The sequence below is a fragment of the Rattus norvegicus genome, chromosome 16 (assembly GCF_021556685.1).
Source record: "Rattus norvegicus strain SHRSP/BbbUtx chromosome 16, alternate assembly SHRSP_T2T, whole genome shotgun sequence".
Classification (NCBI taxonomy): Eukaryota; Metazoa; Chordata; class Mammalia; order Rodentia; family Muridae; genus Rattus; species Rattus norvegicus.
In genome coordinates, this window is record NC_141549.1 from 18,998,025 (window position 1) to 19,023,321 (window position 25,297).

The window sequence follows — 25,297 nt, forward strand, 5'->3', positions numbered from 1 at the left end:
CAAGTCTGGGAATGGCAGGGCTTGGGGGCTCTGCACTGGACCACAGCTTGTGTAATGGCAGCTCAGGCAGGCTATGTGGTGTCAACGACTGCTCCAGAAGGCTTGGGAAAGAAGGGACCCGGAGTCAGGCATGGTGATGCACACCTGTAAACCCAGCATTTGGAAACAGTGGGAGGTCAGAATTCAAGTCATTCTTAGTGACTCGAAAATTTAAGGTCAGCCTGGGCCTTTGTCTCAAACCAAACCAGAACAAGAACACAGCCTTGCCACCGAAGGCAAGGTGCTGTGGTTAACACATGGCTCAGCAGCACCCTGAAGGGTCACAGGACTCCTAGCAATATGTCTGCTATGAGAGGCCTTTACAGGCGATCACGGCAGCTTCCTCTACACACAAACAGGGGACAGGCATCTCTGTTGTTCACCTGCACACTGCCACCCAGCCAAGCGTATGGTACCAAGCACAGGCCACTCAAGCAAAATAAGTGAGCAGGTAGATGAACAAAAAGCCACCCATGTTGGGGTCCACCATGCCTCCCCTGGAAACCATGCAGACAGAGCAGCATACCCAGCCCTGGTTCTCAGTATGTCCTATCAAGGTAGCAGGGGCCAGGGCAGGGGAACCCTCAAAGTCCTGCATCTAGGTCGACAGCCAGAGAGTGAAATGTATCTTTGGGGGGTGGCTTCTTTTAGCTCCCCTCACTAAGTAGGCCTTTGCAGAGTTCTGTAAGGCCAGTGACTGAAAGAAAACTGGTCACACATGAGAGGCAAGGCTATCCAGTGAGATACCATCGAACATAAGAATTGAGAGCAATGCAGACGCTGGGACTCCTGGCTTATAAAGTTTCGGAAGGAAGGAAGGTTCTACCAAGCCTTCTGTGTGAACAAGCCGTGGTGTCTGATCAGCTGGAGCTGAAGAATTGGCTGTGATTAACAAGAGACCAAAACTAGTAAGTAAAACCATCACTTTGCTGGGCCAATCGATGCTGGTCACAGGGCTGAATAATCAGCTGTGATTAAGAAGAGACTAGTTTCACTGAGTTGAAATCTGGGACGTTTCCCCAGGATGAGAACATAGAAGCTGTGTTCCAAAAGTGGCCAATATAGTACGCTTGCACTGGCAGCTAAACTACGTGAAGAGACGCCCAGGTGGTGGTACTGGTTTTGAAGGCATGAAGGGAGCATGGAGAGCAGTTGAGGCTTGGCACTTTGTACCAGGCCTGGAGTCCTGGACAGCCTATTGGTGAAAGTGTGGCCCATTTGCAGTAGAAGGCCCTGTATTTTAGAGATGCCACCAAGGACAGTATGGAGTGAAGCTGTCCCTTGGAGATAGTCTCTGTGTATGGGGCCACATGGCAGAGTAAGAGAAGTGATCCAAGCCCCTTAGAGGAGCCCAGAAAATCTTGAGCAAAGATACCAGATAGTGAGAGTTCTTCGGGTTGGTTTTTCCCAAAATGTGATCTTGGGAAAGAAAAAGAAAGGAAAGGTTATGGCTTAACAGTGATGTGATTTTGAAAATGTCAAACTGACAAGGGGTCAATTATGCTGGCTGCTTTTTTTTTTTAAGATTTATTATGTATATAGTGTTCCACCTACTACAATAGGGCACCATATCTCACTGTAGATGATCATAAGCCACCGTGTGGTTGCTGGGAATTGAACTCAGGACATCTGGAAGAGCAGTCAGTGTTCTTAACCTGAGTCATCTCTCCAGCTTGGTGCTAGCTAGTTTTGTGTCAATTTGAGACAATCTGGAGTCATCTGAGAAGGAATGCCTCTATAAGACTGGGCTGTAGGCAAGCCAGGCTGAACAAGTCAGTAAGCAGCACCCCTCCATGGCCTCTGCGTCAGCTCTGACTTCCAGGTTCCTGCCCTGCTTGGGTTAGCAGTGACGTGGAAGTGTAAGACAGCCGGGCATTCTGGCAGGATGCTTGCCCTGCCCTAGTCTAGGGTTCCTTCTCCATCTGGCTGCTGTCCTCAGGGTCCCACAGTGTGGTACCACCTCCACAGCAAGACAGAAAGTCCTGTGGGCCAGGTGACAGCCGATGTCACTTCCTATGAACTCCTCAATTTCTAGACGGACTCCTGGCGCATGTGGGAAGTCCCTGGTAGCCCGAAGGCCCTGGTGGGTGCTGGAGGGCAAATTATGGGTAAGGAGGCCATAGCACCATGCCTAGGCTGGGTTGGAGGTGACATCCTCCCTGATCCCATCAGAGTAACTAGCCTGACTATGTGCTATGGGCAGGCAACAGTGACAGCCATACTCTTTGGGGACAGGTGTCACTTCTGAAGCTTGCTGAAGCCAAGGACACAGCTGTGAGCCAGAATCCCAGCAGGGCCCTGCACCTGGTTGACTGCAGAGGAATTTTAATTCAGAACACAGCTGGTCTGGCATGAGATCACACCCAAAGTCTACCTTCTTGGTCTGTGTAATCTGGCTGGAATACAGACGCCTTTCATCCCAGGAGACGGGCATGCAGATCTGAGTCGTAGCCAGTTCTGTTCAGGTGGTTCTGTGGGCTAAGTTAAGGCACAGTGTATGGAGCTGAGTTTGTGGCAGTTCAGTTCATGGAGTTCAGACTGTTTTACCAGGAGAGTTTTACAGAGACAGGTTGAAGAAAGATCAAGCTAGACAGGAGACGACAGAATGAGCCAGAGATCAAGGAGCTAGAAGATTAGAACAAATTGCTAGAGACAGTTTGAGGCCAAGCAGAACAATCCAGTCAGAAGCTGAGAGAAGAAAGTTTGAATCAATTAGGAGGGGAGTTTAGCCAGAACAGCTGAGTTAAAGCAGCTAGCCAGAGATCAGAAAGAACTAGAAAGGTTGTTCTCATTTAGCAGTATGTCTTAGAGGCTGAAAACATTCTAGGCCTAGATAAGATTATATTGAAGCATCAAGGGCTAGGTCTAGGTTAGCAGAGGGAGGTTTACTGCCTCCTAGACCACAATTACAATCTAGCAAATAAAAGTTACTTTTACAGCAGACAGCTCTGCCAGGGCACCTGGCTGACCCAGGCAGCACAGCCCAAACTTGGCTGAGAGTCAGCTGGCTTCAGATCCTGTGGGGTAGTGACATGAGTGTCTTGGTCACTGAGCCTGTATGCTATCAGCACTGACCCATTCCTGGGACAGGGCAATGCAGTCTAGTCCCAAGACACCCACTCCACCCCACCCCCATCAGGACACAGGGCCATCTCAGGAGGGCAGCTGGTGAGACAACAGGAAGTTTGTGCAAGCCCTAAGGCAGGCAACAGTTTACAGAAGTATGGCTGAGGCCAACTGATACCTTTGTGAGCATTGCAGAGCCTGGGTAGGGAAGGCTCACGCCAGTACCTAGGCAGTCCAGAGGGAAGCTAGTGTCTTGACCACCTTGGATACTTTATTGGATGACAGACGGGGACCTTTCTACAACATGCTGCCCAGCTGAAGCCACATGTCTCCATGACCACCAAATTGAATTGGGGTCTGTACTGGCTGGTTTTGTGTGTCACCTTGACACAAGCTGTAATTATCACAGAAAAAGGAGCCTCAGTTGTGGAAACGCCTTCATGAGACCCAGCTGTAAGGCATCTTCTCAACTAGTGATAAAGAATTGTGGGTGGTGCCGTCCCTGGACTGGTGGTCTTGGGTTCTATAAGAGAGCAAGCTGAGCAAGCCAAGGGAAACAAGGCAGCAAGTAACATCCCTTCATCTGCATCAGCTCCTGCTTCCTGACCTACTTGAGCTCCAGTCCTGACTTCCTTTGGTGATGAACAGCAATATGGAAGTGTAAGCTGAATAAACCCTTTCCTCCCCACCTTGCTTCTTGGTCACGATGTTTGTGCAGGAATAGAAACCCTGACTCAGACAGGATCTATATGCCTTTCAAGCACATGGCAACTTTTTTAAAAAAAAGATTTATTCATGTAGGCCAGTGGTGGTCCTTTGGTCCCAGCATTCAGGAGGCAGAGGCAGGCCTGGTCTACAGACAGAGTGAGTTCAAGGATAGCCAGCGCTAGAGAAACCCTGTCTATGAAAACTAAAAAAAAAAAAAAAAAAAAAAAAAAAACAACCAACCAGAAAGAAAAAAAAAAGGAGAAAAACAGAGAAGAGGAAAACCAATTTGTTTATTTTTGAATGTGGATGTAGGTTGTGTATTTAGGTGCCTGTGGAAGCCAGAAGGATTTAGAGCCTGGAGCTCCGCATACTGGGAGGTGCCCTATGTGGGTGCCAGAACTTAAGGCCCCATCTGGAGCAGTGCTCTCAGTCTCAGCCATTCCCCAGCCCCTTGGAACAATGTGTATGGGTGCTTTTACCTTCCTGTCATGTCTGCACCATGTGCTTGTCTAGTATGGGCGCAGGCCAGACAAGGGTGTCAGATGCCATGGAGCTGGAGTTACAGACAGCTGTAAGCCACCATGTGGATGCTGGGATTGAACAGCTGATGCTCTTAGCTACTGAAGCTAGCTCTCCAGACCCCCCTTATTTGTTTTGAGGCAGTTTAATGTAGCCTAGGCTGGCCTCTAACTCACTACATAGGCAAGGCTAATCTGATCTCTAGCTTCCACCTCCCAAATGCTGGGATCGCAGACATGCACCAGCATACCAAGTTTATGGGGTGCTGGGGATGGAATTCAGGGCCTCACACATGCTGGGTGATCCCTCTACCAGTTGAGCCCCTTGTTTGTCCTTCTTCGTCTCCCTCCCCTTTTTCTTCTTCTTGAATAAGGGTCTCTCCTGTGGTCCACACGGACTTTGCTGTCACAGCCACCAAGAAGCCTGGGCACTGTTAATCCTCCTTCAGCTATCCTGCAACTTAACTCTGTAGATGAGGCTGGCCTCTAACTTAGAGATTCACCTGCCTCTGCCTTCCACCCACTACCACCCCAGAATAAACAAATATTAAAAAGAAAAAAAAAAAAGGTTGCCATGTCCTTGAAATACATATAGACCACAATTCAATATGTTGTTCCAGCTGGGCAGTATGCTGTGGAATGGTCCCAAGTCTGGAAGAACAGGGCTGAGTCTAAGATGCTGGTCCTAAGGCTGCAAAGAAACAGAGCTGAGAGTCCATATAAAATGGATGGGTCATATCTAGAGCCAGACAAGGCTGGATGAGGATGGTAGAGTACACTGCCGTTTCCTGGAGCCAGGAGTCAATCCTGCTAAGCAGTGTGTCTCTCCTCCATCCACTGCCTGTCCCTGACCCAGAACAGGAGACCAGGGAAGGGAGGGCGTAGACTCCTTTTTCTAGCACTCCTTGGGGTACCAGGCCACAGGCTGCTTTCTCAAAGACTTGTAAGCAGGAGAGGGACTGCCTGGGCTGCGCCTTGGCCAACGACCTCCTGGCTGCTGCCCCTTTCCAGTAAAGCCCAGCCGGTTGGGAAATGTCCTTCAGGAATCCTCCCCCAGCTTCCTGGAATGATGAGTGTGGTCGCCAAGGCTGTAGACCCTGCTGGGAAAGGCGCCTCCATGAGCAACTGGGGCTTGGGAAGCAGGCCCATAACTGTGGCTCTCAGAGGTTCCCCTGACCACCTGAGCAGGTCAGATGGGGCAGATGGATGGCACACTGCTGAGCCTGCTGCACTTGGTGGAACTACAGTAGGCATGTCTAACTCAAGGAGGGACCCAGAAAGCTCCTACAGTGAGACCTCAAAGACGACTCTTTTCTTAGAAGCTGGAACTGAGGACACAACCCAGCAGAAACCACCGCCCTCCTGCAGCCCTGACATGGGGGTGGGGGTGGGGCAGGGCACTGTGGCCATATACTGCATACCCCCAGCCCAGCCCTGCTGTCAAGCCCCCTCCAATTTATTTTCTGTTCCTGAGAAGTTGTGTCCATGGGTCACACGCAGTGTGTGGGATCTGTGGCTGTATAACAAATGCCTCTGACCTGGAAGCTCCAAACACCAAAACCTGTTCTGTCCTGGATCCGCGTCACTGGGCTGTAGCAGGCTGAAGCAACCACACCCAGCGTCCTTCCCTTGTTGACTGTTACTCTAATCTCTGCCTCAGGTAGTCACATGGGACTCCTCCTTGTCCATCTCTTACAGGAGCACTACACTCTCCCTTTCATGTGAGCAGGTCTCACACATTCCTGGCTGGCCTCCAACTTACTGTATAGCTGGGAATGAGCCAGGACCCCTGCCCCATGCCCTGTTAGGTGATACTGGACAGAGTCCAGGGCTCCACAGCTGGCCACTGCTGTCTTCTTAGCTCTGGAAGGTCTTGCTGACCCAGAACTGCACCTGGCCAGCCTTCAGTGCTTGGCAATCCTCGTGCCTCTCTGTTTAGAATGCCAAGAAGACAAGTTGACCAACACACCCTACATTTTATTATTTTTGTTTTTTAAAGTCACAAGTTTTGCTATCTAACCATGACTAGCCTGGACCTTTGGTCCTTCTGTATCAGCTCCCACCTGCCAGGACAGTGTGCCCAACCCCTCCAGTCATGTTTACATACATCACACAAAAACACCTTTACTGTCAGGAAAGGGCATTTGGTTTTGGACGATAAGGATGATGATAATCAAGTTTTTAGTGCTGTACCTTCTGCCCATGTCAGCCTGGGGCATATCCTTTGACTCTGAGCACACTTTTCCCATATGGGTGGCCCCTGCTATGAATGTTCTGACTTTCTTGTTTCACTTTTAAAAAAGGGTCTTGGGTCGCTCAAGCTGGTTTCCCTGAGATGACAGGATGATATCACCCCCAGCTATTCTTTAGAACATAACAAACAAAAACTAGTTTTAGAAGGCTATTGTTTTACTAGTATTTTGTTGTTGGTTTGTCTTTTTTTGAGATAAGGTCTCACTATATAGTTCTGGCTGTTCTGAAATTCACTATGTAGATCAAGGTAGCCTTGAACTCACAAAGATCCACTTGTGTACACCACCACACACTTTTAAAAAACAGTTTTATATTAAACTCCCAAATAACCATCCACACAGCTCCTTGAGAGCAGCTTTCTCAACAGCCACATGTCCTACCCACCACCCCACTAAAGTCATAGCCACAACATTATCTAGGTGTGGTTCCAGACATTGTTAAGCACATAGAGCAGACATAGGCCTATTTCACCATGGGGCCCTGCCACTCTATCAGGACAGTTGCTAGGCTACCCCCTCTTAACTTCAAAGACACCCCCAATCTCAGACACAGGACAAGCATAGAGAAGATAGGGACTTGGACAAGGGTGTGAGGAACCAGCCTCATAGGACAGCAAGTTCTATTGTCCCAGACCACCCCAGCTGGGCCAGCACACCATTTGATCTTACCCAGATGTTGCAACTCAGCCCACTTATGATCTGCATGCAACTTCAGAATTCTGCTAAACCCCATTGCCTTCCAGCAGGCCTGTGTACTCAGCCACAACCCTTGACCTCCCTAGGGCACCTCCTTGAGCACATCCCAGACTGACCTCCAGAGAGCTGGGGGCCCTGGGCCAGCCCAAGGCTCCACTTTGCTTCAAGCCTGCTCCTGCTCCTGCCCCTCCTCAAATACAAGTGCAAAGAGACCAACTACAGATAAAGACAGGCACTGGTGTTCCCCCCAATGGACAGGTCTTCAGGGCCCTCAGGCACAGTACTCCTTGAGTTGTGAAGTCAAAGAAAGTCATGACCATTGCACACGGGTCACCCTAGCAACAGGAGGCGCAGCACTGCCCTCCTGAGGAGGAAGTGTGTAAGTGCTTGCCCACCTTGTCTCACAGCTAGGGACATTGGCATTTCTCTTCTACAGCCCCAGGCACTCAGGTTGCTCTAGTCACCCTGTGTGTGTGTGTGTGGGGGGGGGGGGGGTTGCCACACCTGCTGAGCTCAGACTCATTCTGCTGCCACTTTCCCTTGCAAGGAACTTTTGTCCACTGTCCCAATACCGTGGCCAGCAGAGCCTGCATACGCAGTAACATCAGTAGAGAGTGTATCAGAGGGACCGTCCTGGGCTGCATGTCCCCTTGTGTCCTTTCTTGGGGTGACACACCCTGATCTCCAGTCAGGCTGTGCAGAAGCTGATATCAATCATCGGCCAACTGGCATTGCTTCAGGAAGATGACCAACGCCCAGCACAGAGAACCAATTACAATGTCCACATTTATGAACCCACCCCCTCCCACTCCAGCCACTCTGTTGGCTGTGACAGCAGGGTCAGGAGGTCAAAAGCAGCCTGGGCCCCTGCCCAGTCATTGAGCTTAGGGTTCTTGAAGGAGCCTGAGTGTAGGAGACACACACTGATAGTCATGCTGTCAGGGTCTGATCAGAATGCGTGCTCAGAATGAAGCTCAGAGAGTGAGCAGAGACACTCAGAGCACACTGTACGTTCCAGTCCTCCTAAGGCAGGCTGTATTCTGACCCAAAGCCAGCCAGGGCAAGGAGGCCCGACCTGGCCAAAAAGTGAGGTAGGTTATCTGCTATACCAGCATATGAGGTGGAGCTGTGGACTATGTCCCTGTGTTGTCAGCACTTGCAAATCTACCTGTGGGGGCAGCTATGGGGATGGCAGGAAGGACTGCAGGCTGGACTCCTCAAGTTTCTCTTTGGATCAATTTATCATCTCAGACAAAAATGGGCTGATCTTTAGGGTGACAATGACACTGACCACATATATAGCTCTGGTATCCTCTGACCCATAGCCACCAGGCACAGTTGCGTCCTGTGACCTGCTGGCTGGTTCTCCAAGAATAGCCCTCCCTATCTCTGGAGTGCTTTAAAGACTCTAAACACAAAGCTGCATCAGAACACCCATGGCCTCCCACTCACCCACACTCCACATGTAGGTGAACATGCACACAGACACATCTATTTGCTTTCCCAACCCTGGGAAAAGGATGGATTGTAGTACACCACGCAGAGACACTTGGGGGTCTCTACAGAGGGGTGTGGCCACAAGCTCCTGAGTTCAATACTGGCTTATCAATTGCCTATAACCGGATGCTTCTGGGCCATTCCAACATACACAGTGCCAGCCAGGGAGGAAAGGGCCTTGTGGGAACACAAGTTCCAGAATGGTCCCCAAAAACTGGAACCGATCCCATAGGCAGATGCTTAGATGTCACAGGACCCACAAGTGTGTCTTGTGGAGAGGCAGTCCTCATCAATGCTCCATGTGCTCCAAACTCAAGGGAGCTGAGGCTCAGGCAGATCAGCAGGGCAGAAGCGCCCTCCAGAGGGCCCAGAGCAGTACGATCTACAGAGACGAAGCCTAAAGCGGCCAGACACACTTCCTCCTTCCTGTGGCTTAAGTTCAAGGGCAGGAAGCAGCTCTGCTGAACACTCCTTGCCTTTGGTCATATGGGCAGCCCAGGTACCAGGAGGCAGGAGGTGGACTCTCACACAAAGTCTGTGACACCAAGTTCCATGATGGTGAGAAGTCACGGAAGAACTGTGAGACAATGGCCAAAGCTACCGACATTGCCAAGTGCCAGCTAGGATGCAACGGAGCTCTCAGCACCACTGCAAATGTGACACAGCCATTGCCATAGGTGAAATCTCCTGAAGACAAATTGCAGATGCTACCTTGAGGTCCCAAAAGCTCCCTCCTCTGCACTGCCTCAGGGGAGTGGAGGTCACATAAGGAAGGTGATGGCACACACCCAATCCCCACAGTCAGGAGGCAGAGGCAGGGTATGGGAAACTTAAGGCAAAGCCTCTGTATATCAAAGGCCAGCCTGGCCCGTTGTTATCCCCGACACTGCCTCAAGCAGAATGTAATAAAAGCACAGGCCAAGCAGGAAGGTGGCTCAGTGAGTGAGGCACTCACTGCACAGGCCTGGTTTCCAAGAACATGGTTGAAAACATGGACACAGATGTGCATCTGGAAACCCAGCTCTCCTGTGGTCAAAACAGTACATACAGGAATGTGCGCCTGGAGAATGGGATCACCTGCTTCTAAGGGACAAAGCTAGCCACTCCAGAAGGGGTCCTTCTCTGCTCTGTTCTGAAACAGTGGCTCACTATGCAATGCTGATTGGCCTAGAACTCTCCATGAAGACCAGGTGAGCTCCAAACCTGGTGACTGCTGGGATTACAGGCGTGTCAAAAAGTGGAAGAACAAAGATGTCTGTAGCTTTTCAAATCAAGTGGATACATGCGTTTGGGGTGATGGAGCAGATGAACGAACTGTATTATGCAACAGGACAGATAGACCCGAATAGCACAGACCCAGCATCTCCGGTACCTTGAAGGAGAAAGGCTACCCTGGGCTGCAAGCAAGACCCTGTCTCAAAAATACCAAACAAGGGCTGGAGAGATGGCTCAGAGGTTAAGAACACTGGCTGCTCTCCTACAGGTCCTGAGTTCAACTCCCAGCAACCACATGGTGGCTCACAACCATCTATGATGATATCTGGTGTTCTCTTCTGGCCTGCAGACAGAACACTGTATACATAACAAATAAATATATCTTAAAAACAAACAAGCCAAGAGGCTGAAGAGGTGGTCCAGTAGTTAGGGGCACTGGTTACTCTTGCGGGTTCCATTTCCAGTGCTTATGACCATCTATGTATGGCCCCAGTTCTGGGGGTACCATGCTCCTCTGAGCTATGAATCCTCAGAGGAGAAGAGAGCATGGGGGGTGGACTGCAGGAGCATGGGGGGGGGGGCGGCGGCAGACTGCCAGCAGCAAGTGAGCAGATCCTGCCCTTCGCAAGGCTCTGCATAGCACGTTCATGGTGGGCTCCAGCAATGAATCTGGCTACATTCTGCCTGTGCCAAGCCTTCAGGGAGGGTGTACCTAAAACTAACAGAATAAGCCAAGCATGGCAGTGCAGCTTTTAATCCCAGTACTCAAGGCAGAGGCAAGTAGATTTCTGTGTTTATGTGCCTAGTCCACATAGCGAGTTACATGTCAACCAGAGCTGTACAGTAAGACCCTGTCTCAGAAAACAAGCTAAACAGAATAAACTAGCAGAGGAAATAAATTTCAAGAGAGCAGAGCACCAGGCTTTAGGATGGTCCCTACCCACTGCGCTTCGTCAGACTACAAGCAGAGAACACAGCAGGAAGATGTGGCCAAAGCGCAGTGTGGGAAGGTAAAGAGCAAATTCAGGTTCAGCTGAGCAGGCAGAGGCTACAGTAGCCATAGCTCAGGGATGTGACAACACTTTGAGATGGCAGAAGAACCCACACTGGGTCTGTGCAACCCTCACAGGCAGGCAGGATACAGCAGCTGCGGGGGCATAAAAACTTAGACCAAGGTTCCGGAATTAAAGTGTGAGAGTCACGTAACATGGATCCAAGCAGCATGTTACATGGAGGCCCTGAAGGCACAGAGCCAGGAAGGTGAAGCATCAGTTATAATGGAGACAAAGGGGATGCCAGGATGGCCAGGAACACGGGATGCTATGATTAGGGTTTTGGTCAACCTAAGCTAAATCTAGAGTAGTCTGGAAAGGGGGAGGGAATATCATATGAGGAATCACCTCCATCAAAATGACCTGCAGGCAAGTCTCGGGGGAAGGCACTTTCTTGATTAATAATTCCTGTGGGCAGTGCCAGCAGGTGTGCAGGAGAGCAGGTAGAGCAAGCCAGTAAATAAACAGCATTCCGCCATGGCCTCTGCTTAGGCTCCTGTCTTAAGGTCCTGCCCTGGTTTCCCTTGATAACGGACTACAAGCTGACTATAAGCTAAAATAAACCTTTTCCTCCCCAAGTCATTCTTGGCCGATGTTTTATCACAGCCACTGAATGAGCCCAGCAAGGAAGGCTGTGGGCACAGAGCAGAGCAGCACAAGAGAGGTTCCACTTTCCATGGGCCATGGAGCTGCCACGAGTTCAAATGCTGCTGCTGTGAGCCCCAGACACCCACCCAGAGACATGATTCCAGCTTCCTGTGCCTCACTGGGTTTCGGCCTTGCTTGGTACAGTCTTTCATGGCCATACTGGCTCCTCCTTTTTTTTTCTCCTTTCTTTCTTTTTTCCTCTTTAAAGATTTATTTATTTTATATATGTGAGTACACTGTCATTGTCTTCAGACACACCAGAAGAGGGCATTGGATTCCATTACAGTTGGTTGTGAGCCACCATGTGGTTGCTGGGAATTGAACTCAGGACTGCAGGAAGAGCAGTCAGTGCTTCTAACCGCTGAGCCATCTCTCTCCAGCTCCCGGCTCCTCCTTTTGGAAGTTTTGTTCTGTACCACTGTATGCTGGGAATATGCGACTTGAAGGTTTTTTTTCTTGATTTTTTGAGACAAGGTGTTATGTAGGCCAGACTCACTACATAGCTGAGGCTGACCTCGAATTCTTGACCTTCCATAACAACAGCATGGCTGCCATGCCTGAAAATGGTTTCTGACTTCACAGGAACTCACCAGAGGCTCTGGACTTGTAAACAACGTTGAAACCATCACAACTGTATGAGCCAAGCCTGAATCACACTGAGTGTGAACCATTCCTACAGGCTCCATGTAAGCACACTCTTCCCTAGCCAGGGGTGCTAGTTTGGTTTTGTTCATGGGGTGCTTAGGAAATAGAGCCAATGAAGGAAGTGGATCATTGAGGGGTACAAGTCAGCCCTGCTTTTCTATTAAAGGCTCTCTGGTTCCTGTGTACTGCCACCATGTGACCTGCCACCAGCTCCAGTGCTACCTGCAGCAAAGGCCACCACCATGCTTGCTAGTTAGTGCTCCTTCAAAGAGTCAAGATGGCAGGTGCTTTGCCTGTCATGGGTACTATGCAGGCGAGAGAGTAAGATGTGTCTAACAGTATACTCAGCTGCTGTAAAATTAAAGTTGCTATAAAGTGTTAGGAGGCTGAGAGTGCAGCTTGGTGGGCAGAGTGCTTGCCAAGCACATGAGTGGGCCTGGCTTCCAGCACCACACAAACCAGAGAGATTGCACACTCATCATCCAGTACTTTGGGCTGAGACAGCAAGATTAGGAGCTCCAGGCTGTCCTCAGCTAGAGTCCAAAGCAAGCCTGGCCTTTATCAGACGAGTTGTACATAAATGAAGCCCCGAGATCTCTCTCCACAGGAGCCCATGTGTCACCATCCCTCCCTACATCTAAGAGTTAGCCTGGGCGACCAAGCAGAGCCATTGCATGCTGTCTCCCAGGGTGTGGGTTGGCTGTGCAGATGCGGGGTTGGGGCAGCTGTGCTTCACACGGGACACCACCAAGTGCTATGAGGACCTCTGTGGGGGAAGCAGAGCCACTAGGACCAGGACGGGTTTCAGCCAGGTTTGATGAGGCAGTACCTCACCTGGGTACGCAGTGGCCAAGTCCAGAGCTGGAAATTCAATGCACAGGACAAACAAGAGGCCCCTGCCCAGGTGTCCCTGGGACGAATGCTGCCTTTGCCCAGCAGGGAAGGGCTGTCACCCCTGAGCAGGAGACCCAAGGAACACACAGTACACGGGCCCGCCTCACTCAGTCCTGCCAAGTGGAAATGACACGTGGGCTCTTGAATGCAGCTAAGCTTAGACTGCTCTGATTCAACATGGGCCAGTCATTTCTAAGCTGTGTCCTCAGTGAGATGATACTCAGCTTTTCTGGGCTCTGGACCTTTGCAACAGCCCCAGGGACACATGAAACACAACAAATGCATGTGCACATGAACATATGTATGCCAGTATGTACTGAGTAACACACATATATCCATCATGGGCAGGCAGAATCACCTCTCCAGAATAGTATCTACGCCCCCAACCAGCAAGATGACACGAAGCAAGGTAGAGGCAGCTGGGGGTCACCTGAGCTGGGAGCATGAGCAATGATGGGCAGACATCCAATGGGAAGCAGCAGACGCAGCCAGCATGTGTGTGAGTGACTGAGTGACCTGGAAACAAAGTGGAGCTGGGAGGGATTCCACTTGGCATTTGGCACAGGAGGAATGGGGAGGTGCAAGAGAGAAAGCCCTGGGGTGCACTCAGAGGGAGGTGGAACAGACTAGATGGTGAGATCCATGGTGGCAACAGCAATCTGCTGCCCACTCAGAAAGGTCTTCTTCCCTCAAAGGGAAAACATACTCTAGATGAAAGGAAGCCCATCCACTGGCTGCTGTTCATGGTGGCCCACATGGGATCCCAGCACGGGGAGATGGAGGCTGAAGGATCACACAAATTGCAGCCTGGACTGAAAAGTGAGACCTTGTCTCAAAAAGCTAACAAAAGAGGTCCAAGAGACAGCTCGCTGTGTAAAGGGCTTGCAACACCCCCAGACCCCGCATAAAGGAGAAGGGGAGAACCAAGTATGTGTAGGCCTTTGCTCCACAGAGATGCTGAGGCACAAACCCTCCCCCATATACATCTTTTTCAGGGATAGGAGTCCACTATGCATCCCTGCCTGGCCTGGAACTCACTGTGTACACCAGGCAGGCTAGACCACAGAGGGCCTGGGCCTGGGCCTGGGCTTCTGCCTCTGCCTCTGCCAGGATTAAAAGTGTAAGCCACCTATCTGGCATATTTTATTTATTTATTTTTTTAAAGTAACAAAACCAGGGGTTGGGGATTTAGCTCAGTGGTAGAGCGCTTGCCTAGCAAGTGCAAGGCCCTGGGTTCGGTCCCCAGCTCCGAAAAAAAAGAAAAAAAAAAAAAGTAACAAAACCAGAAGAAGAAGGCTCTTCCAGGCCATGAGTGTGATGACATATCTACCTTCTAGCATTTTCTTCCTATCAAATGATAGGTATGCCTACAAGGACCAGGCATACGTCAGTCCTGATCTGGCCCATGAGCCACACACCCCTGCCTCCTATCATGGGGCTTCCTCTGTCTTCAGTTCTTAATCCTGAGGACAATGGGGCAGGTCTGTGGGCAGTCCAGATGGGCACTATGACATCCTCATCACCCTTGCCAGCACACATATTATTTGGGCCTCCTGCTTTATCACAAGTGACTAAGGACTAGCAGTTCTCAGGGTGGGACTACTAAGCCTGCCCACGCCTCCTCTGGTCTAGATGGTGCACTCTTTTGCCTCTGTCTCCTTGAGTCTGACATGGTGCCCATTTGCCTCCTAAGGAGATCACGGACCTGGGCTTCAAAGCAAAGGTGCCTGGCTGTCACTGGTCACCTGTCATGCACAAGGAGAGAGGTAGCCACAGGGCAGATCAGAGTCAAGGCTCAGACAGCTACAAACATACAATTCCTGCTGCAGCCTTACAAAGGCCCCTTAGTGACTAAGCTATGTCTCCACCAACCCACCCTTAGTGTTCTAGGTTACCCAAGGTCCATAGTAGTGACCCCAGCATGGGGACTGAGGGGCTGGAGCCTGACCCTAACTCTCAGCCTAGCCACCTGGGTCACAAATACCATAAGGGTAAGTAGCAGTCAGGCTCTCCATGTACTCTCTGTACTCTCAATGCACTCTCAAGAGGTGAGAATGGGAGGGGAGAGAGGGTATGTGCACCCGAGGTCCCAAGGCAGTCAACCATCAAAAATGACATCTAAAGCTCAGAGTCCTATCAACCAGAGCAGTCTCCTTCTCTATGGGGATGGACTCCTGATCTTCCAGGCTGGGGAAAACAGAACATTTTCACTGAAGGGGGTAAGTGCTATGACAAAGGGAGAAAGCAGAAGGGGGACAGCAAGGAGGGTCACCCCCCCTACCCCACTTTTGGCCTGCCTAGCACAGCTGGCTTCCTACTGGTGGATAGCCACCAACAGGGAAGCCTTGTCATTTCCCAGGGGGTGGGGTGGGGATGATTGAGGGTCCTTGACCAGGGGATTCTGTCCTCCTCTAAGGAAGCTGGAACCTGAGGTAGGCTGGCACAAGTTCCCACTATCCCCTCCCCATCTCAGATGTCCTCTGAGCCAAGCACATTTTCCTGGAACATAAGGCAGGTGCAGCACGCCAACTCCAAAAATAGGGCCACAGGAAAGGCAGGCACTCCTCTAGCTGTGGCCTGCCCCTGCCCTCAGACAGCTCCCAGGGAAGTCTCCACTCTGAGTAGTTGCTACCTGAAGGACATGAGGACACACAGGAAAGCAGGAACCTTGGGCAGACCTACCAGGAGCTTTCTAGAGTTCAGCTCTCAGACATATACTTACCCTAGTGTCCATTCTGAGAGGCTCCACTGCAGGACAGCCACCCCACAGACCACTAAACCTACCCTGTGGTGGGACCACCCTCACAAAGCTGGAGTGGGAAGAGAAGAGGGGCTGCAGTCAGCACCCAGAGAGGCAACTGACTCCCTCCATTCATACTGTGCTCCAGCTCATCAGGGACCAGGGTCCTCTGTCCAGGGCAGGGATGCATCCTGCTTTTCTACAGGAAAAGTCACATCTAGCTCACTAGTACTCAGGTGTCCCTCAGGTCCCTCTGCAAGCAGCACAGGCTAGTCACTCTCCTATGACAGCTATGGAGTGTCCAGGGGTGAGAGCATCCCTAGTAACTACCTTTTCAAAGTCTGATGTTGGCCATGTGGACCATGTGCTGTAGCTGGACATCCTTCCCAAGCATCTGCAGCTGATGACAACACCAGAACCACGGGACTCTCTCCAAGCTCAGTGCAACCTGAGACCAGAGCTGGGGGAGACGAGGCTCCATAGGGGAGACAGAGCCAATACTCCCAGATTAACAGCTTGATTTAGAGCAACAACCACAACAGTGTCCTCACCATCTACTGAGCCAAGGGCAGCACAGGACACTACAGAGGATCTTCCCCACACAGCTGTGACAGCAAAGGTTGCAAAAAAAGGGCCCTTTAGAAAGCAGGAAAACCACAGAGGAACATAGCCCTGGACCATCAGGTTCCTGGGGACAAACCTTCAAGAAGCTGAGGACAAGAGACACCCAGGGGCTTCTCCCAAGGGTCCTGTCCACCTTCTTTCCTAGGGACTAACTGTGGATGTGAGTGTCATCATCTAAGAGCCTTGCCGAACGTGAAGTCATGCCGGATGTGTGGAGACCACAAGGTCCACAGCAGGAAGCATAATTTCCTTGAAAAACCACTGTTTAAGAACAAGAAGGAAGGAGCCAGGGATTGGTGGCATAGTTGTGACCCAGCACTGTGGCAGGAGGGTCTCATATTCTGACTTTCCTGGGCTTGAAGGTTGGCCCTCCACTTGGAAGGGCAGGCAAGGAATCCCTTAGCCTAACAGATCAGTTTCCTCTGCACTAAGGGCCTGACCTGGTGCTTATAGGGTAGGGCAGTCATGACACACACGTGTGCATACATACATACCCCTGTTAGAGGCTAGGGCTTCTCCCAACAGTCCTCAAATGGGATCTCAGAAATCTTCCCTTCCCTCCCACTCACCTCTACCCACATATGATCAGCATGGGCGCAGAGGTACAGAAAAGGAACAGCACATTGGACACAAGGGAGGCAAGGAGGCCTTGGAGCCAAGGCTGCCCCACCTGTTCCACACTCACAGAGGCAGCTCCTGGCTTGCTGGTCTTGGGTTATTAGAGCCAGGAAGAAATCTTAGTTTCCCACAGGCCACTTCTCTCTTTCACAGTGCCAGAAAAGGCCAGCGCCTAGACTGAGACCACCGCCAATCTCTAGTTAAGGGAGCCAGCAGAGATGAATCTGTATTCAAGCAGGACACGGAGTGAGCCCAACACTGCCAAAGCCTGTGGCTAACAAGAAGACAGGACCGTGCGCTGTAAGGCTGGAGAGCTTTGAGGACCCTCTCCCCCTCTGCATGGCTAATAGATACTAAGGCTCTCCCAGGCCTTCTCATCTTGTATCCTGAAGGTACATAAGGCTTGCAAGCCTTTCCAGCAATGGCAGTGGTCACACCACCTCACTCAGCTGCTGTGGCCACATGCCTTCCTCTCAGCTGGCCTCCTGAAGACATCCTGTCAGGCATGAACCAATAGCCTAAGACAGCATCCAGTGGTAAAGGTGTTTGTCTCCAAGTCCTATAACCTGAGTTTGCTCCTGGCATATCATAAACATGGGAGGAGAATGTGGCTCGTACATGAAGGCCCATGAGTGCGCACACGCACACGTGCACACACACCTAGACTCACACACACAAACGAAGATAAATCTAGCCAGACAAGGTGGCACATGCCTATAATCCCAGCACTCAGGAGGCAGAGCAGGAAAATCTGAGTTCAAGGTCAGCCTGGTCTACAGAAAGAGTTCCAGGACAGCTACACAGAGAAATTCTTTCTTAAAAAAACAAAAACAGGGCTGGAGAGATGGTTCAGTGGTTCGGAGCACTGGCTGCTCTTCCAGAGGTCCTGAGTTCAATTCCCAGCAACCACATGGTGGCTCACAACCATCTGTAATGGAACCCAATGCTTGTTATGATGTCTTCAACAGTTACAGTGTATTCATATACATAAAATAAATATTTTGATATTAAAAAATTACAAAAAAAAAGAAAAAACAAAAACAGACAAACAAACAAAAAAACCAAAATATATTAAAGATACATTTAATGGAAAAATTGCAGGGACAAGTATCACAGTGGGCAAATCTGTCATTCCAGCACTGGGTGAGAGGAACACATGTACTTTTGCAGCTAGCCAAAGATGTGCATGGTAGTGTATGTCTAGCAATAAGGAGGCAAAGGCAGGAGGTTCTCTATGGGTTCAAGGCCAGCCTTGTCTACATAATTAATTCTAGGACAGCCAGGCTATGTGGACCCTGTCTCAAAACACACAAACAAAAAACATCAAGATGGCCAAGTTGTAGAGAGACTGATGCATCTCACATGAAGGTTGACAGTGAACCTTGTGGAAACAACACAGGGCTTCTTTCCTATGACCCACAGAATGCCAGGAGGGAGCCACACAGGCTCCCAAAGAGGTCCACCATCACGCTGCCCGAGAGATCCGCAGCAGGGCCACAGGACGCCCAGCACTGACCCTCTGCCTCCAGAGGGCAAAGTGCTAACAAAACAGGGGCCATGTCCTTATTAAAATAAGATAGACACACCCAAGGCAACATCCCACTGCCGCCAGAGACACCAAGGTTCCAGGGTGGCACAGTGATTTTGAGGAGCCAGAATCAGTGACAGTCTTTTGGCCTTTTGAAGGGGATATACATGGCTTTGTCATAACCTACCCAAGCACGCAGGACAGTCACTGAGGAAGAATGAGGAAGAACATGTCAGGAGTGGCATCCCCACAGTGAGCTTGGTCTTCTGTGTGTAAGAGATGGCCAGTGAGGGCCACCAGGCTTCCAAGGACCTGCATCTGCACCTCTCAGAGTCCTAGGTGGGCTGCTTGGCTCCTACAAAGCCTGCTGCCACACACAGTTAGCTGGTGGTGTGACCTGAGAGCCCCTGAGGACTTCGAGTCACCTCTGCATTTCTACCAGCCTAGGTGAGGGAGTCCTCACCCCAAGCCTGGGCTTCAGCAACAATATAATGTGGTAACCCTGATATCTGCTGCTGAGTCATTTGAGAGCCAGAGGAACAGGCTACTATACCCATTGAAACCACCTTCAAACTGCACTGTGGAGAATGGCGCCCGACATCCTGAGTTCAATTCCCAGGACCCAAGTGGTGGAAGGAAACAACCAACTCCAGCAAGTTGTCCTCTGACCTGCGCGCACACACACACACACACACACACACACACACACACACACACACACACACACACAGAGCTGCCTGAAGCTTCTGCTGTGGCCTCCTCTGGTCCCCACTCGCTCCAGCTTGGCTGTTCAGCATACCTCTCCCATGGGCCACACCAGTGACTCCTAGCACTGAGAGAGCTTCACCTTCAAAAGACCACAGGTCTCTGCCTCCACGGGCCTTCCTTCCCTAGGACGCCTTCACCCAGAGCACACATCAGCCTGTCTCTACTCAAGGTCCCCACAGCAGCCATCCCTAGGGTCATGGACCACACCTAGAATGCATCAAGGAGCAGGGAGACCTGCTGGGTATAATATGAGAGGCCCAAAGATCAAAACAAAAAGCTTTCGAGTCTGGGGCATTCAGTAGTTACTGCCTGCCTGGCATGCTCTAGTGTGTCGTTTCCAAACCTGGAGCTGCAAAAAAACAACAGAGGGGCTGGGAGGTGGCTCTCAGCAGCAGCACAGAGTAATGTCTGCTCTTGCAGAGACTCAGGGTCAGTTCCTAATACAACCATCTGTGACCCTAGTTTCAGAGGACCTGAAATCATCATCTTGCACTAAGAATGCAGGTGGAATGTAGGTAGAAATATTCACTCACATAAAACAAAAATTAAAAAAACAAAACAAAGAATAAAAATGGAGCAGCCAGGAGAGCTTGGGCTGGGCTGCATTCAGTAGAGGCCAAGCACACAGGCTTTGAGGCTTAAGGTATGCTAACCTGTTTCCTTAGTACTAGGAAGAAAGAGACAATACTGCATGTGTGTCTGGAATGAGGAGGGGAAAAGGATGCCCCTCATGCTGCAGGGACAGTCATAACTGTCTTCTGTGGGCCTCCCCTCCATGCTAGCTGTGCATAGGGTAAAGGAGACAAGGCTTCCCACGGGCTGCAAACACACAAACAAACATCCAGGGACTCATCACTTCAAGGCCAGCCCCTACCCCCATCCTTGGTGACTAGGCCTGGTGACTCAGTGGGGAGCCACATCTCCCCTTTGGCCAGAGAGGTTCCTGTCTGCAGGATACCATAAGAGCACAAGGCTGTGACACTGAGTGTGGGACAGTCTCCTGAGAATAACCTATTTGGACACCAGCTTTTCTTTTTATTGAAAGTGACACAACAAGTGGGTGTGGTGGCAAACACCTGTCACCCAAGCACTTGGGAAGCAGGGGAAAGGGTCAGCCTGTGCTACATAACACCTGTCTAAGAAAAAGAGAAAGATAAAAACAGAAAAAATATTCATCTGCCATAGCTGCCTACTGGTAGGAAGTCACTTGGGGGCACTCTTGAATGACCCATGGGACTGGAGTTGACAAAAAACCAACCAGTGTGGGTCAGATCACCTAGGTCAACCAGTACCAAGACTCCCGTGTGTGCCCTGCTAGCCCCATCCTTGAGTCTCCTGTGGGTTTGGCTTGGGCCTAAGAACCAGCCAAGTATGCAGGGAAAAGTAGCCGTGTTTTCCGTGCTGGGTAGTTCCTCCCTCAAGGACGCCAGGATGTCACAATCCCTGTGTGCTGTCAAAACTGCTTGCAGGGTGATGAACTCTGGCCTGCAGATGAGTCAACAGAGGGGTGGGTTCTGAGTGCCTGCTGTTTACACACAGTCACCGTGGCCACAGCCAGGCGGCCGGAAGCACAGTCAAGGGTCACAGTAGGAGGAGCTTGGTCCCCAGTACACACACCCGTCACCCCCTCAAGACTCCAGCTTTTTGTTCAAGGCCTTGGAGAGACTCAGCCTCAGAACCATCCTTGCAACACACACAGGAAACCCATTCCCCAGCAGGCCAAAGGCACAAGGCTGTCACACTCCTGATGCCCACGCCAGTATGCTCTACTCTGCCTGGCAGAGCCACAGACAGCCCTTCTGAGGCCTTGATGTCTGGCTCCTGAGCCACCTCGCTGCTTGGAGGTCCTGAGAAGTAACTTGGCTTCTAAAGCCACCACCCATGACCTTACCTGAAAATGGACACTGCTCCCCTAAGGGGCTGACTGGGATGGATGGAAGGGACAAGCAGGGCACAGCAGACATGCCAGTGAGGTGGGCTAGCCCCAGTCACTGAGTGTGTTCTAAGTCCCCTGTGTACTGAGGAAGCTGGGATGATGTGCTGCTTCAAGACTCATCTGCCTCAGAACAAAGTGGGAGCCACCAGTCCATTCTGACCAGAGCAGGGTCCTGGTAATTCCAAAAGGCTGGAATCCCCAGGGGTAGGGTAGCCACATCAGAAAGGTGCAGGCTTAACTGGGGCCTCCTGCCCAACACCCATATTTCCCTCATGGTGTAGCACAGTGAGCCAGAGCATCCTGCCCTCCTCCAGGCCCTCTCTAGCCATAGCAGCCCTCACTTTGCTCCCTCTGACAGCCATCCTGCTGGATCTCCCACAGCTATCCCTGCCTCCCAAACATGAGGTAACGTGAGAGGTGCATCTGGTGCCTGTGGGCCCAAAGGCCAGCCCCGTGTTGACAGGAAAGGAGTGTTTCTTTCTGGGGGTGGTGGTGGTGAAGGACGAGCCCAGGAGGCAGGCAAGCAGCAAGAGCCACTCTTGGTGGAGTCTCTGAAAACTGAAAAAGGGACTGGGGGAGGTTGACTCTTGCTAGCCCAAAGATGCTCAAGGTTCTTAAGCCTGGCACAAGGATCCTGCTAGACCCTTCAGTCTTCCCTGATCTCTCCATGCCTGTGGCCCCAGAGTCACCCACCCAGCAATGATGAACTACAGCGGGGTAGGTGGAGGCCAGCCCTCCTCACGGCTCTCAGGGAGCATGCCTCTCAATGGCAACTGACTGTCCTGGAAGGATGGGAGACCACATTTCTTCATGTGTCCTAGAAGCCACACCTACAGAGCCCAAATCACACAGATGAAGTATTCATATCAGCACCGGTTTGGTTTGAGACCTTTTTTAGGTTGTTTATTTGAGAAAAGGTCTCATAGAGCCCAGACTGGCCTTGAATTTCCAACCCTCCTGCCTCATCCTACTCAGCCCTGGGACTGCAGGCAGTTTTCCTGTTTTTTATTTATTAGTATTATTTTTATGTTAGAGGTGGGATGGGCTCTAGCCATGCCTGTGGCTATGCCTTGAACTGGCATGGCCTTCTGTCCCCTTCCAGCCCCTGCTCTGGTTACACCTGAAGCTAAGAAAAAGCTCCTGACAATTCAAACTGAAATATAGGGTAGTGCTGGGACACGACAGTCAACAGGGAGGCTAAGGCCAGAGAGTCCTGAGTTCAAGGCCAGCCTGCGGTACAGAAGAGATAAAGAAATCTCAAAAAAATAAAAGTGGCCAGAAAGTGGTGATGCACAACTTTAATCCCAGCATTCAGCAGAGGCAGGCAGAGTTCCAGACCAGCCTGGTCTACAAAGCGAGTTCCAGGAAGCCAGGACTACACAGAGAAACCCTGTCTAGAAAAACCAAGCAGTGGTAAGCAAGACTTAAGACCTAGCTGCTGGAACAAGAGGCGGTGCTGGCCCTGTGAGCATCAGCTGATGATCACTGCCTCTCTGGTCACCCAAGTTTCTCCAAGTCCCTCCCCATTGTTCCCCATTCCTAAATCTGTCCTTTCCTGCCACCAAAGCTACCACTGTCTCAGCTCAGACCCCTTCACACCCAGAGAGCAAGATTAAAGCCATGTTGGGTGCAGTAATACAACCTTTAATCTAACAAAGGTGGCAGGTAGATCTTCGAGAGCTAGAGACCTGTAAGCTCTACCTGGCAAGTTCCAGGCCAACCAGGATTCCACAGTGAGACTCCACTTAAAAACAAGAAACAAACTATAGGTGTCTCTGAAGCTGGGCTGGTGGTGTCAGTCTGCCACCTTGGCATCTAGAGTCAAGAGTCCTGGGTCTGACAACAGCCTAGGGTAGAGCCAAGCTCTGATGCTGGCGACAGACTACACGCCAAAGTCGCCTCGCCACTAAGTGCCCTGTCAGCTTTCCAGATAAACACAGGTTTGCACTGTCCCAAAACTGAAGGCTGCCAGCCGCAATGCCCAGACTCCCTCATGGCTGGTTGTCACCCGGCTAGATATAGCTGGCTTCCTCTGGGGACAAGCATGGTGGCCTGCAATTCCACAAGCGCCCTCACAAGAAGAAGATCAGGCTTAGTTAGGGGATGTAATGCACACCCAAAATTAAAAATAACAGTATGACAGCAGTGCTGGAGAAGGCTGCTGGGGTGGCAGGGCAAGGGCCAGCTACTGCCACCAGGTACCAAGTCCACCTGACAGTGGTGACTCATGCTCTGGCCCAGCTGATTCTGAGAAAAGTCCTGATCTTCCAGGACTAGTCAGAATGGCCCAAGGGGAAAGACTCCAGGTTGGAATTCCAACCAGGAAGAGTGGCTGGGCCGGTCACTCAGTGGCTGCCACCCAAATCCTCACCCCCTCTTCCTTCTCACCTGCAGGGGCACTTTCTGCCTCATGATGAGGAACCTTTTCGACAAGGAAAAAACAACTTTTTCTAAAGAGATTGAATCCTGTTCTAGGAAGGAGAAAACTAAGACCCGGGCACAGGCAGGAAGTGGCTCAAAGAAGTGAAGGGAAAACATGTGGGGAGAGGTAGGCTCCCCAGACCACTGAGTGGGGAATAAATTCCTGGCTTGGCCAAGGGTGCACCACATGTCCCGGGCAGGAAGAAAACCACATTCTTTCCTAGTTACTCTCTGTTCACTCGACCGCGTCAACACCCCCTGCGCCAGCGCAGGCAAACACACATCCCAGACACAGACCCAACACCCCAGTCACTTTAGCGAGATGAACCCTCAAGCCACTTCCCCTGGGGACCTGCAACCTCTGTCCCAGTGGATGGATGCAGAGTGATGCCATGGCTTGGGTGGAGCATCAAGGTGTGACCCAGAGTGAGGCCCAGGAGAGAGGGACACAGCCCAGATCCCTAACCCCACTCCCAAGCCAGGAGGCAGTACCAAAAAGCCTGGAATTTCTCCCAGATGAAGACTGGAATATGAAGAAGGGACCAAGTGTGGTGGATACAGAAGCCTCCTCCTGAGTGCCCAGCCAGAGGAAGCCCCCATAGGTAACACCACCACCTCAGTCGGTGAGAAAAACACAACAGCCTTGTCCAAGATTATCCAAGGAAACAAGATTACATGAGGTGGTAGGATCTGGAGCCAGGCAGTAAGTTTCTGTCTAAACTACCCCTTCTAAGAATGGATCCAAACACACCTGTCATTTGGCACTTAAGAACCTAAGGCAGGAGGATGGCCGTCAGTTCAGGGACAACCTAGGCTACATAGACAGGATCTGTTTTATAAAAAGAGGCAAGAGTAGAGTCAACCTGAAGGATGTCACTGAGGTTGGTCAAGGTATCGCCAGGTATGGACGCGCGGCCTTGTTCCCCCACAGGTCCCAGCAAGTGTCTCCCCACGGCGCAGCCTACCCGCCAGGACGCCGCAAAGCTCACCTGGTGGGCCCGGTAGCTCTCGAAAGCCTTCAGAGCACTGTCGGTGAGCTTCACGTGGAATACCGACACCCTGCTGCCGTCGCTCACGCGCCCACACGACAACCCGTAACTCCGAGCCTCCTTCAGCGCCGCCATCTTGCAACCATCACTCCCCCGCCCCCCTCTTCAGCGACTGCGCCCTCACGCCGGCCCGCCCCGCCCCGCCGCCAGCCGACGTGCTGCATTATTCATGAGGCCAGCATAGCCACGCCCCACTCCGGGCGAGCGTGCCTCCTTTGAAAGAGAAGAACGTTTTGCCTGCGACCCTCACAGATGGTCACGCCCCCAAGCACTTACAGGCCCGCCCTCGAGGCGAGAGACCCAGATTTTTGCTGCATTATTCATGAGAGGTTAGCCACGCCTTCCCGCGCGCTCGGAACACACCCGCAAAAACTAACCGCATC

General features: G+C 51.3%; 1 protein-coding gene across 1 annotated transcript in view; it reads right to left on the reverse strand.

Annotated features, from left to right (window-relative positions):
- Positions 1–25,001, reverse strand: part of Ell (elongation factor for RNA polymerase II) — a 47,322-nt gene extending 22,321 nt beyond the window's left edge. Inside the window, exon 1 of the mRNA NM_001107304.3 lies at positions 24,855–25,001. Coding sequence (NP_001100774.1) covers positions 24,855–24,989 — 135 coding nt within the window. The 5' untranslated portion in view covers positions 24,990–25,001. The remainder of the gene's footprint in view (positions 1–24,854) is intronic.
- Positions 25,002–25,297: the final 296 nt, after the last annotated feature.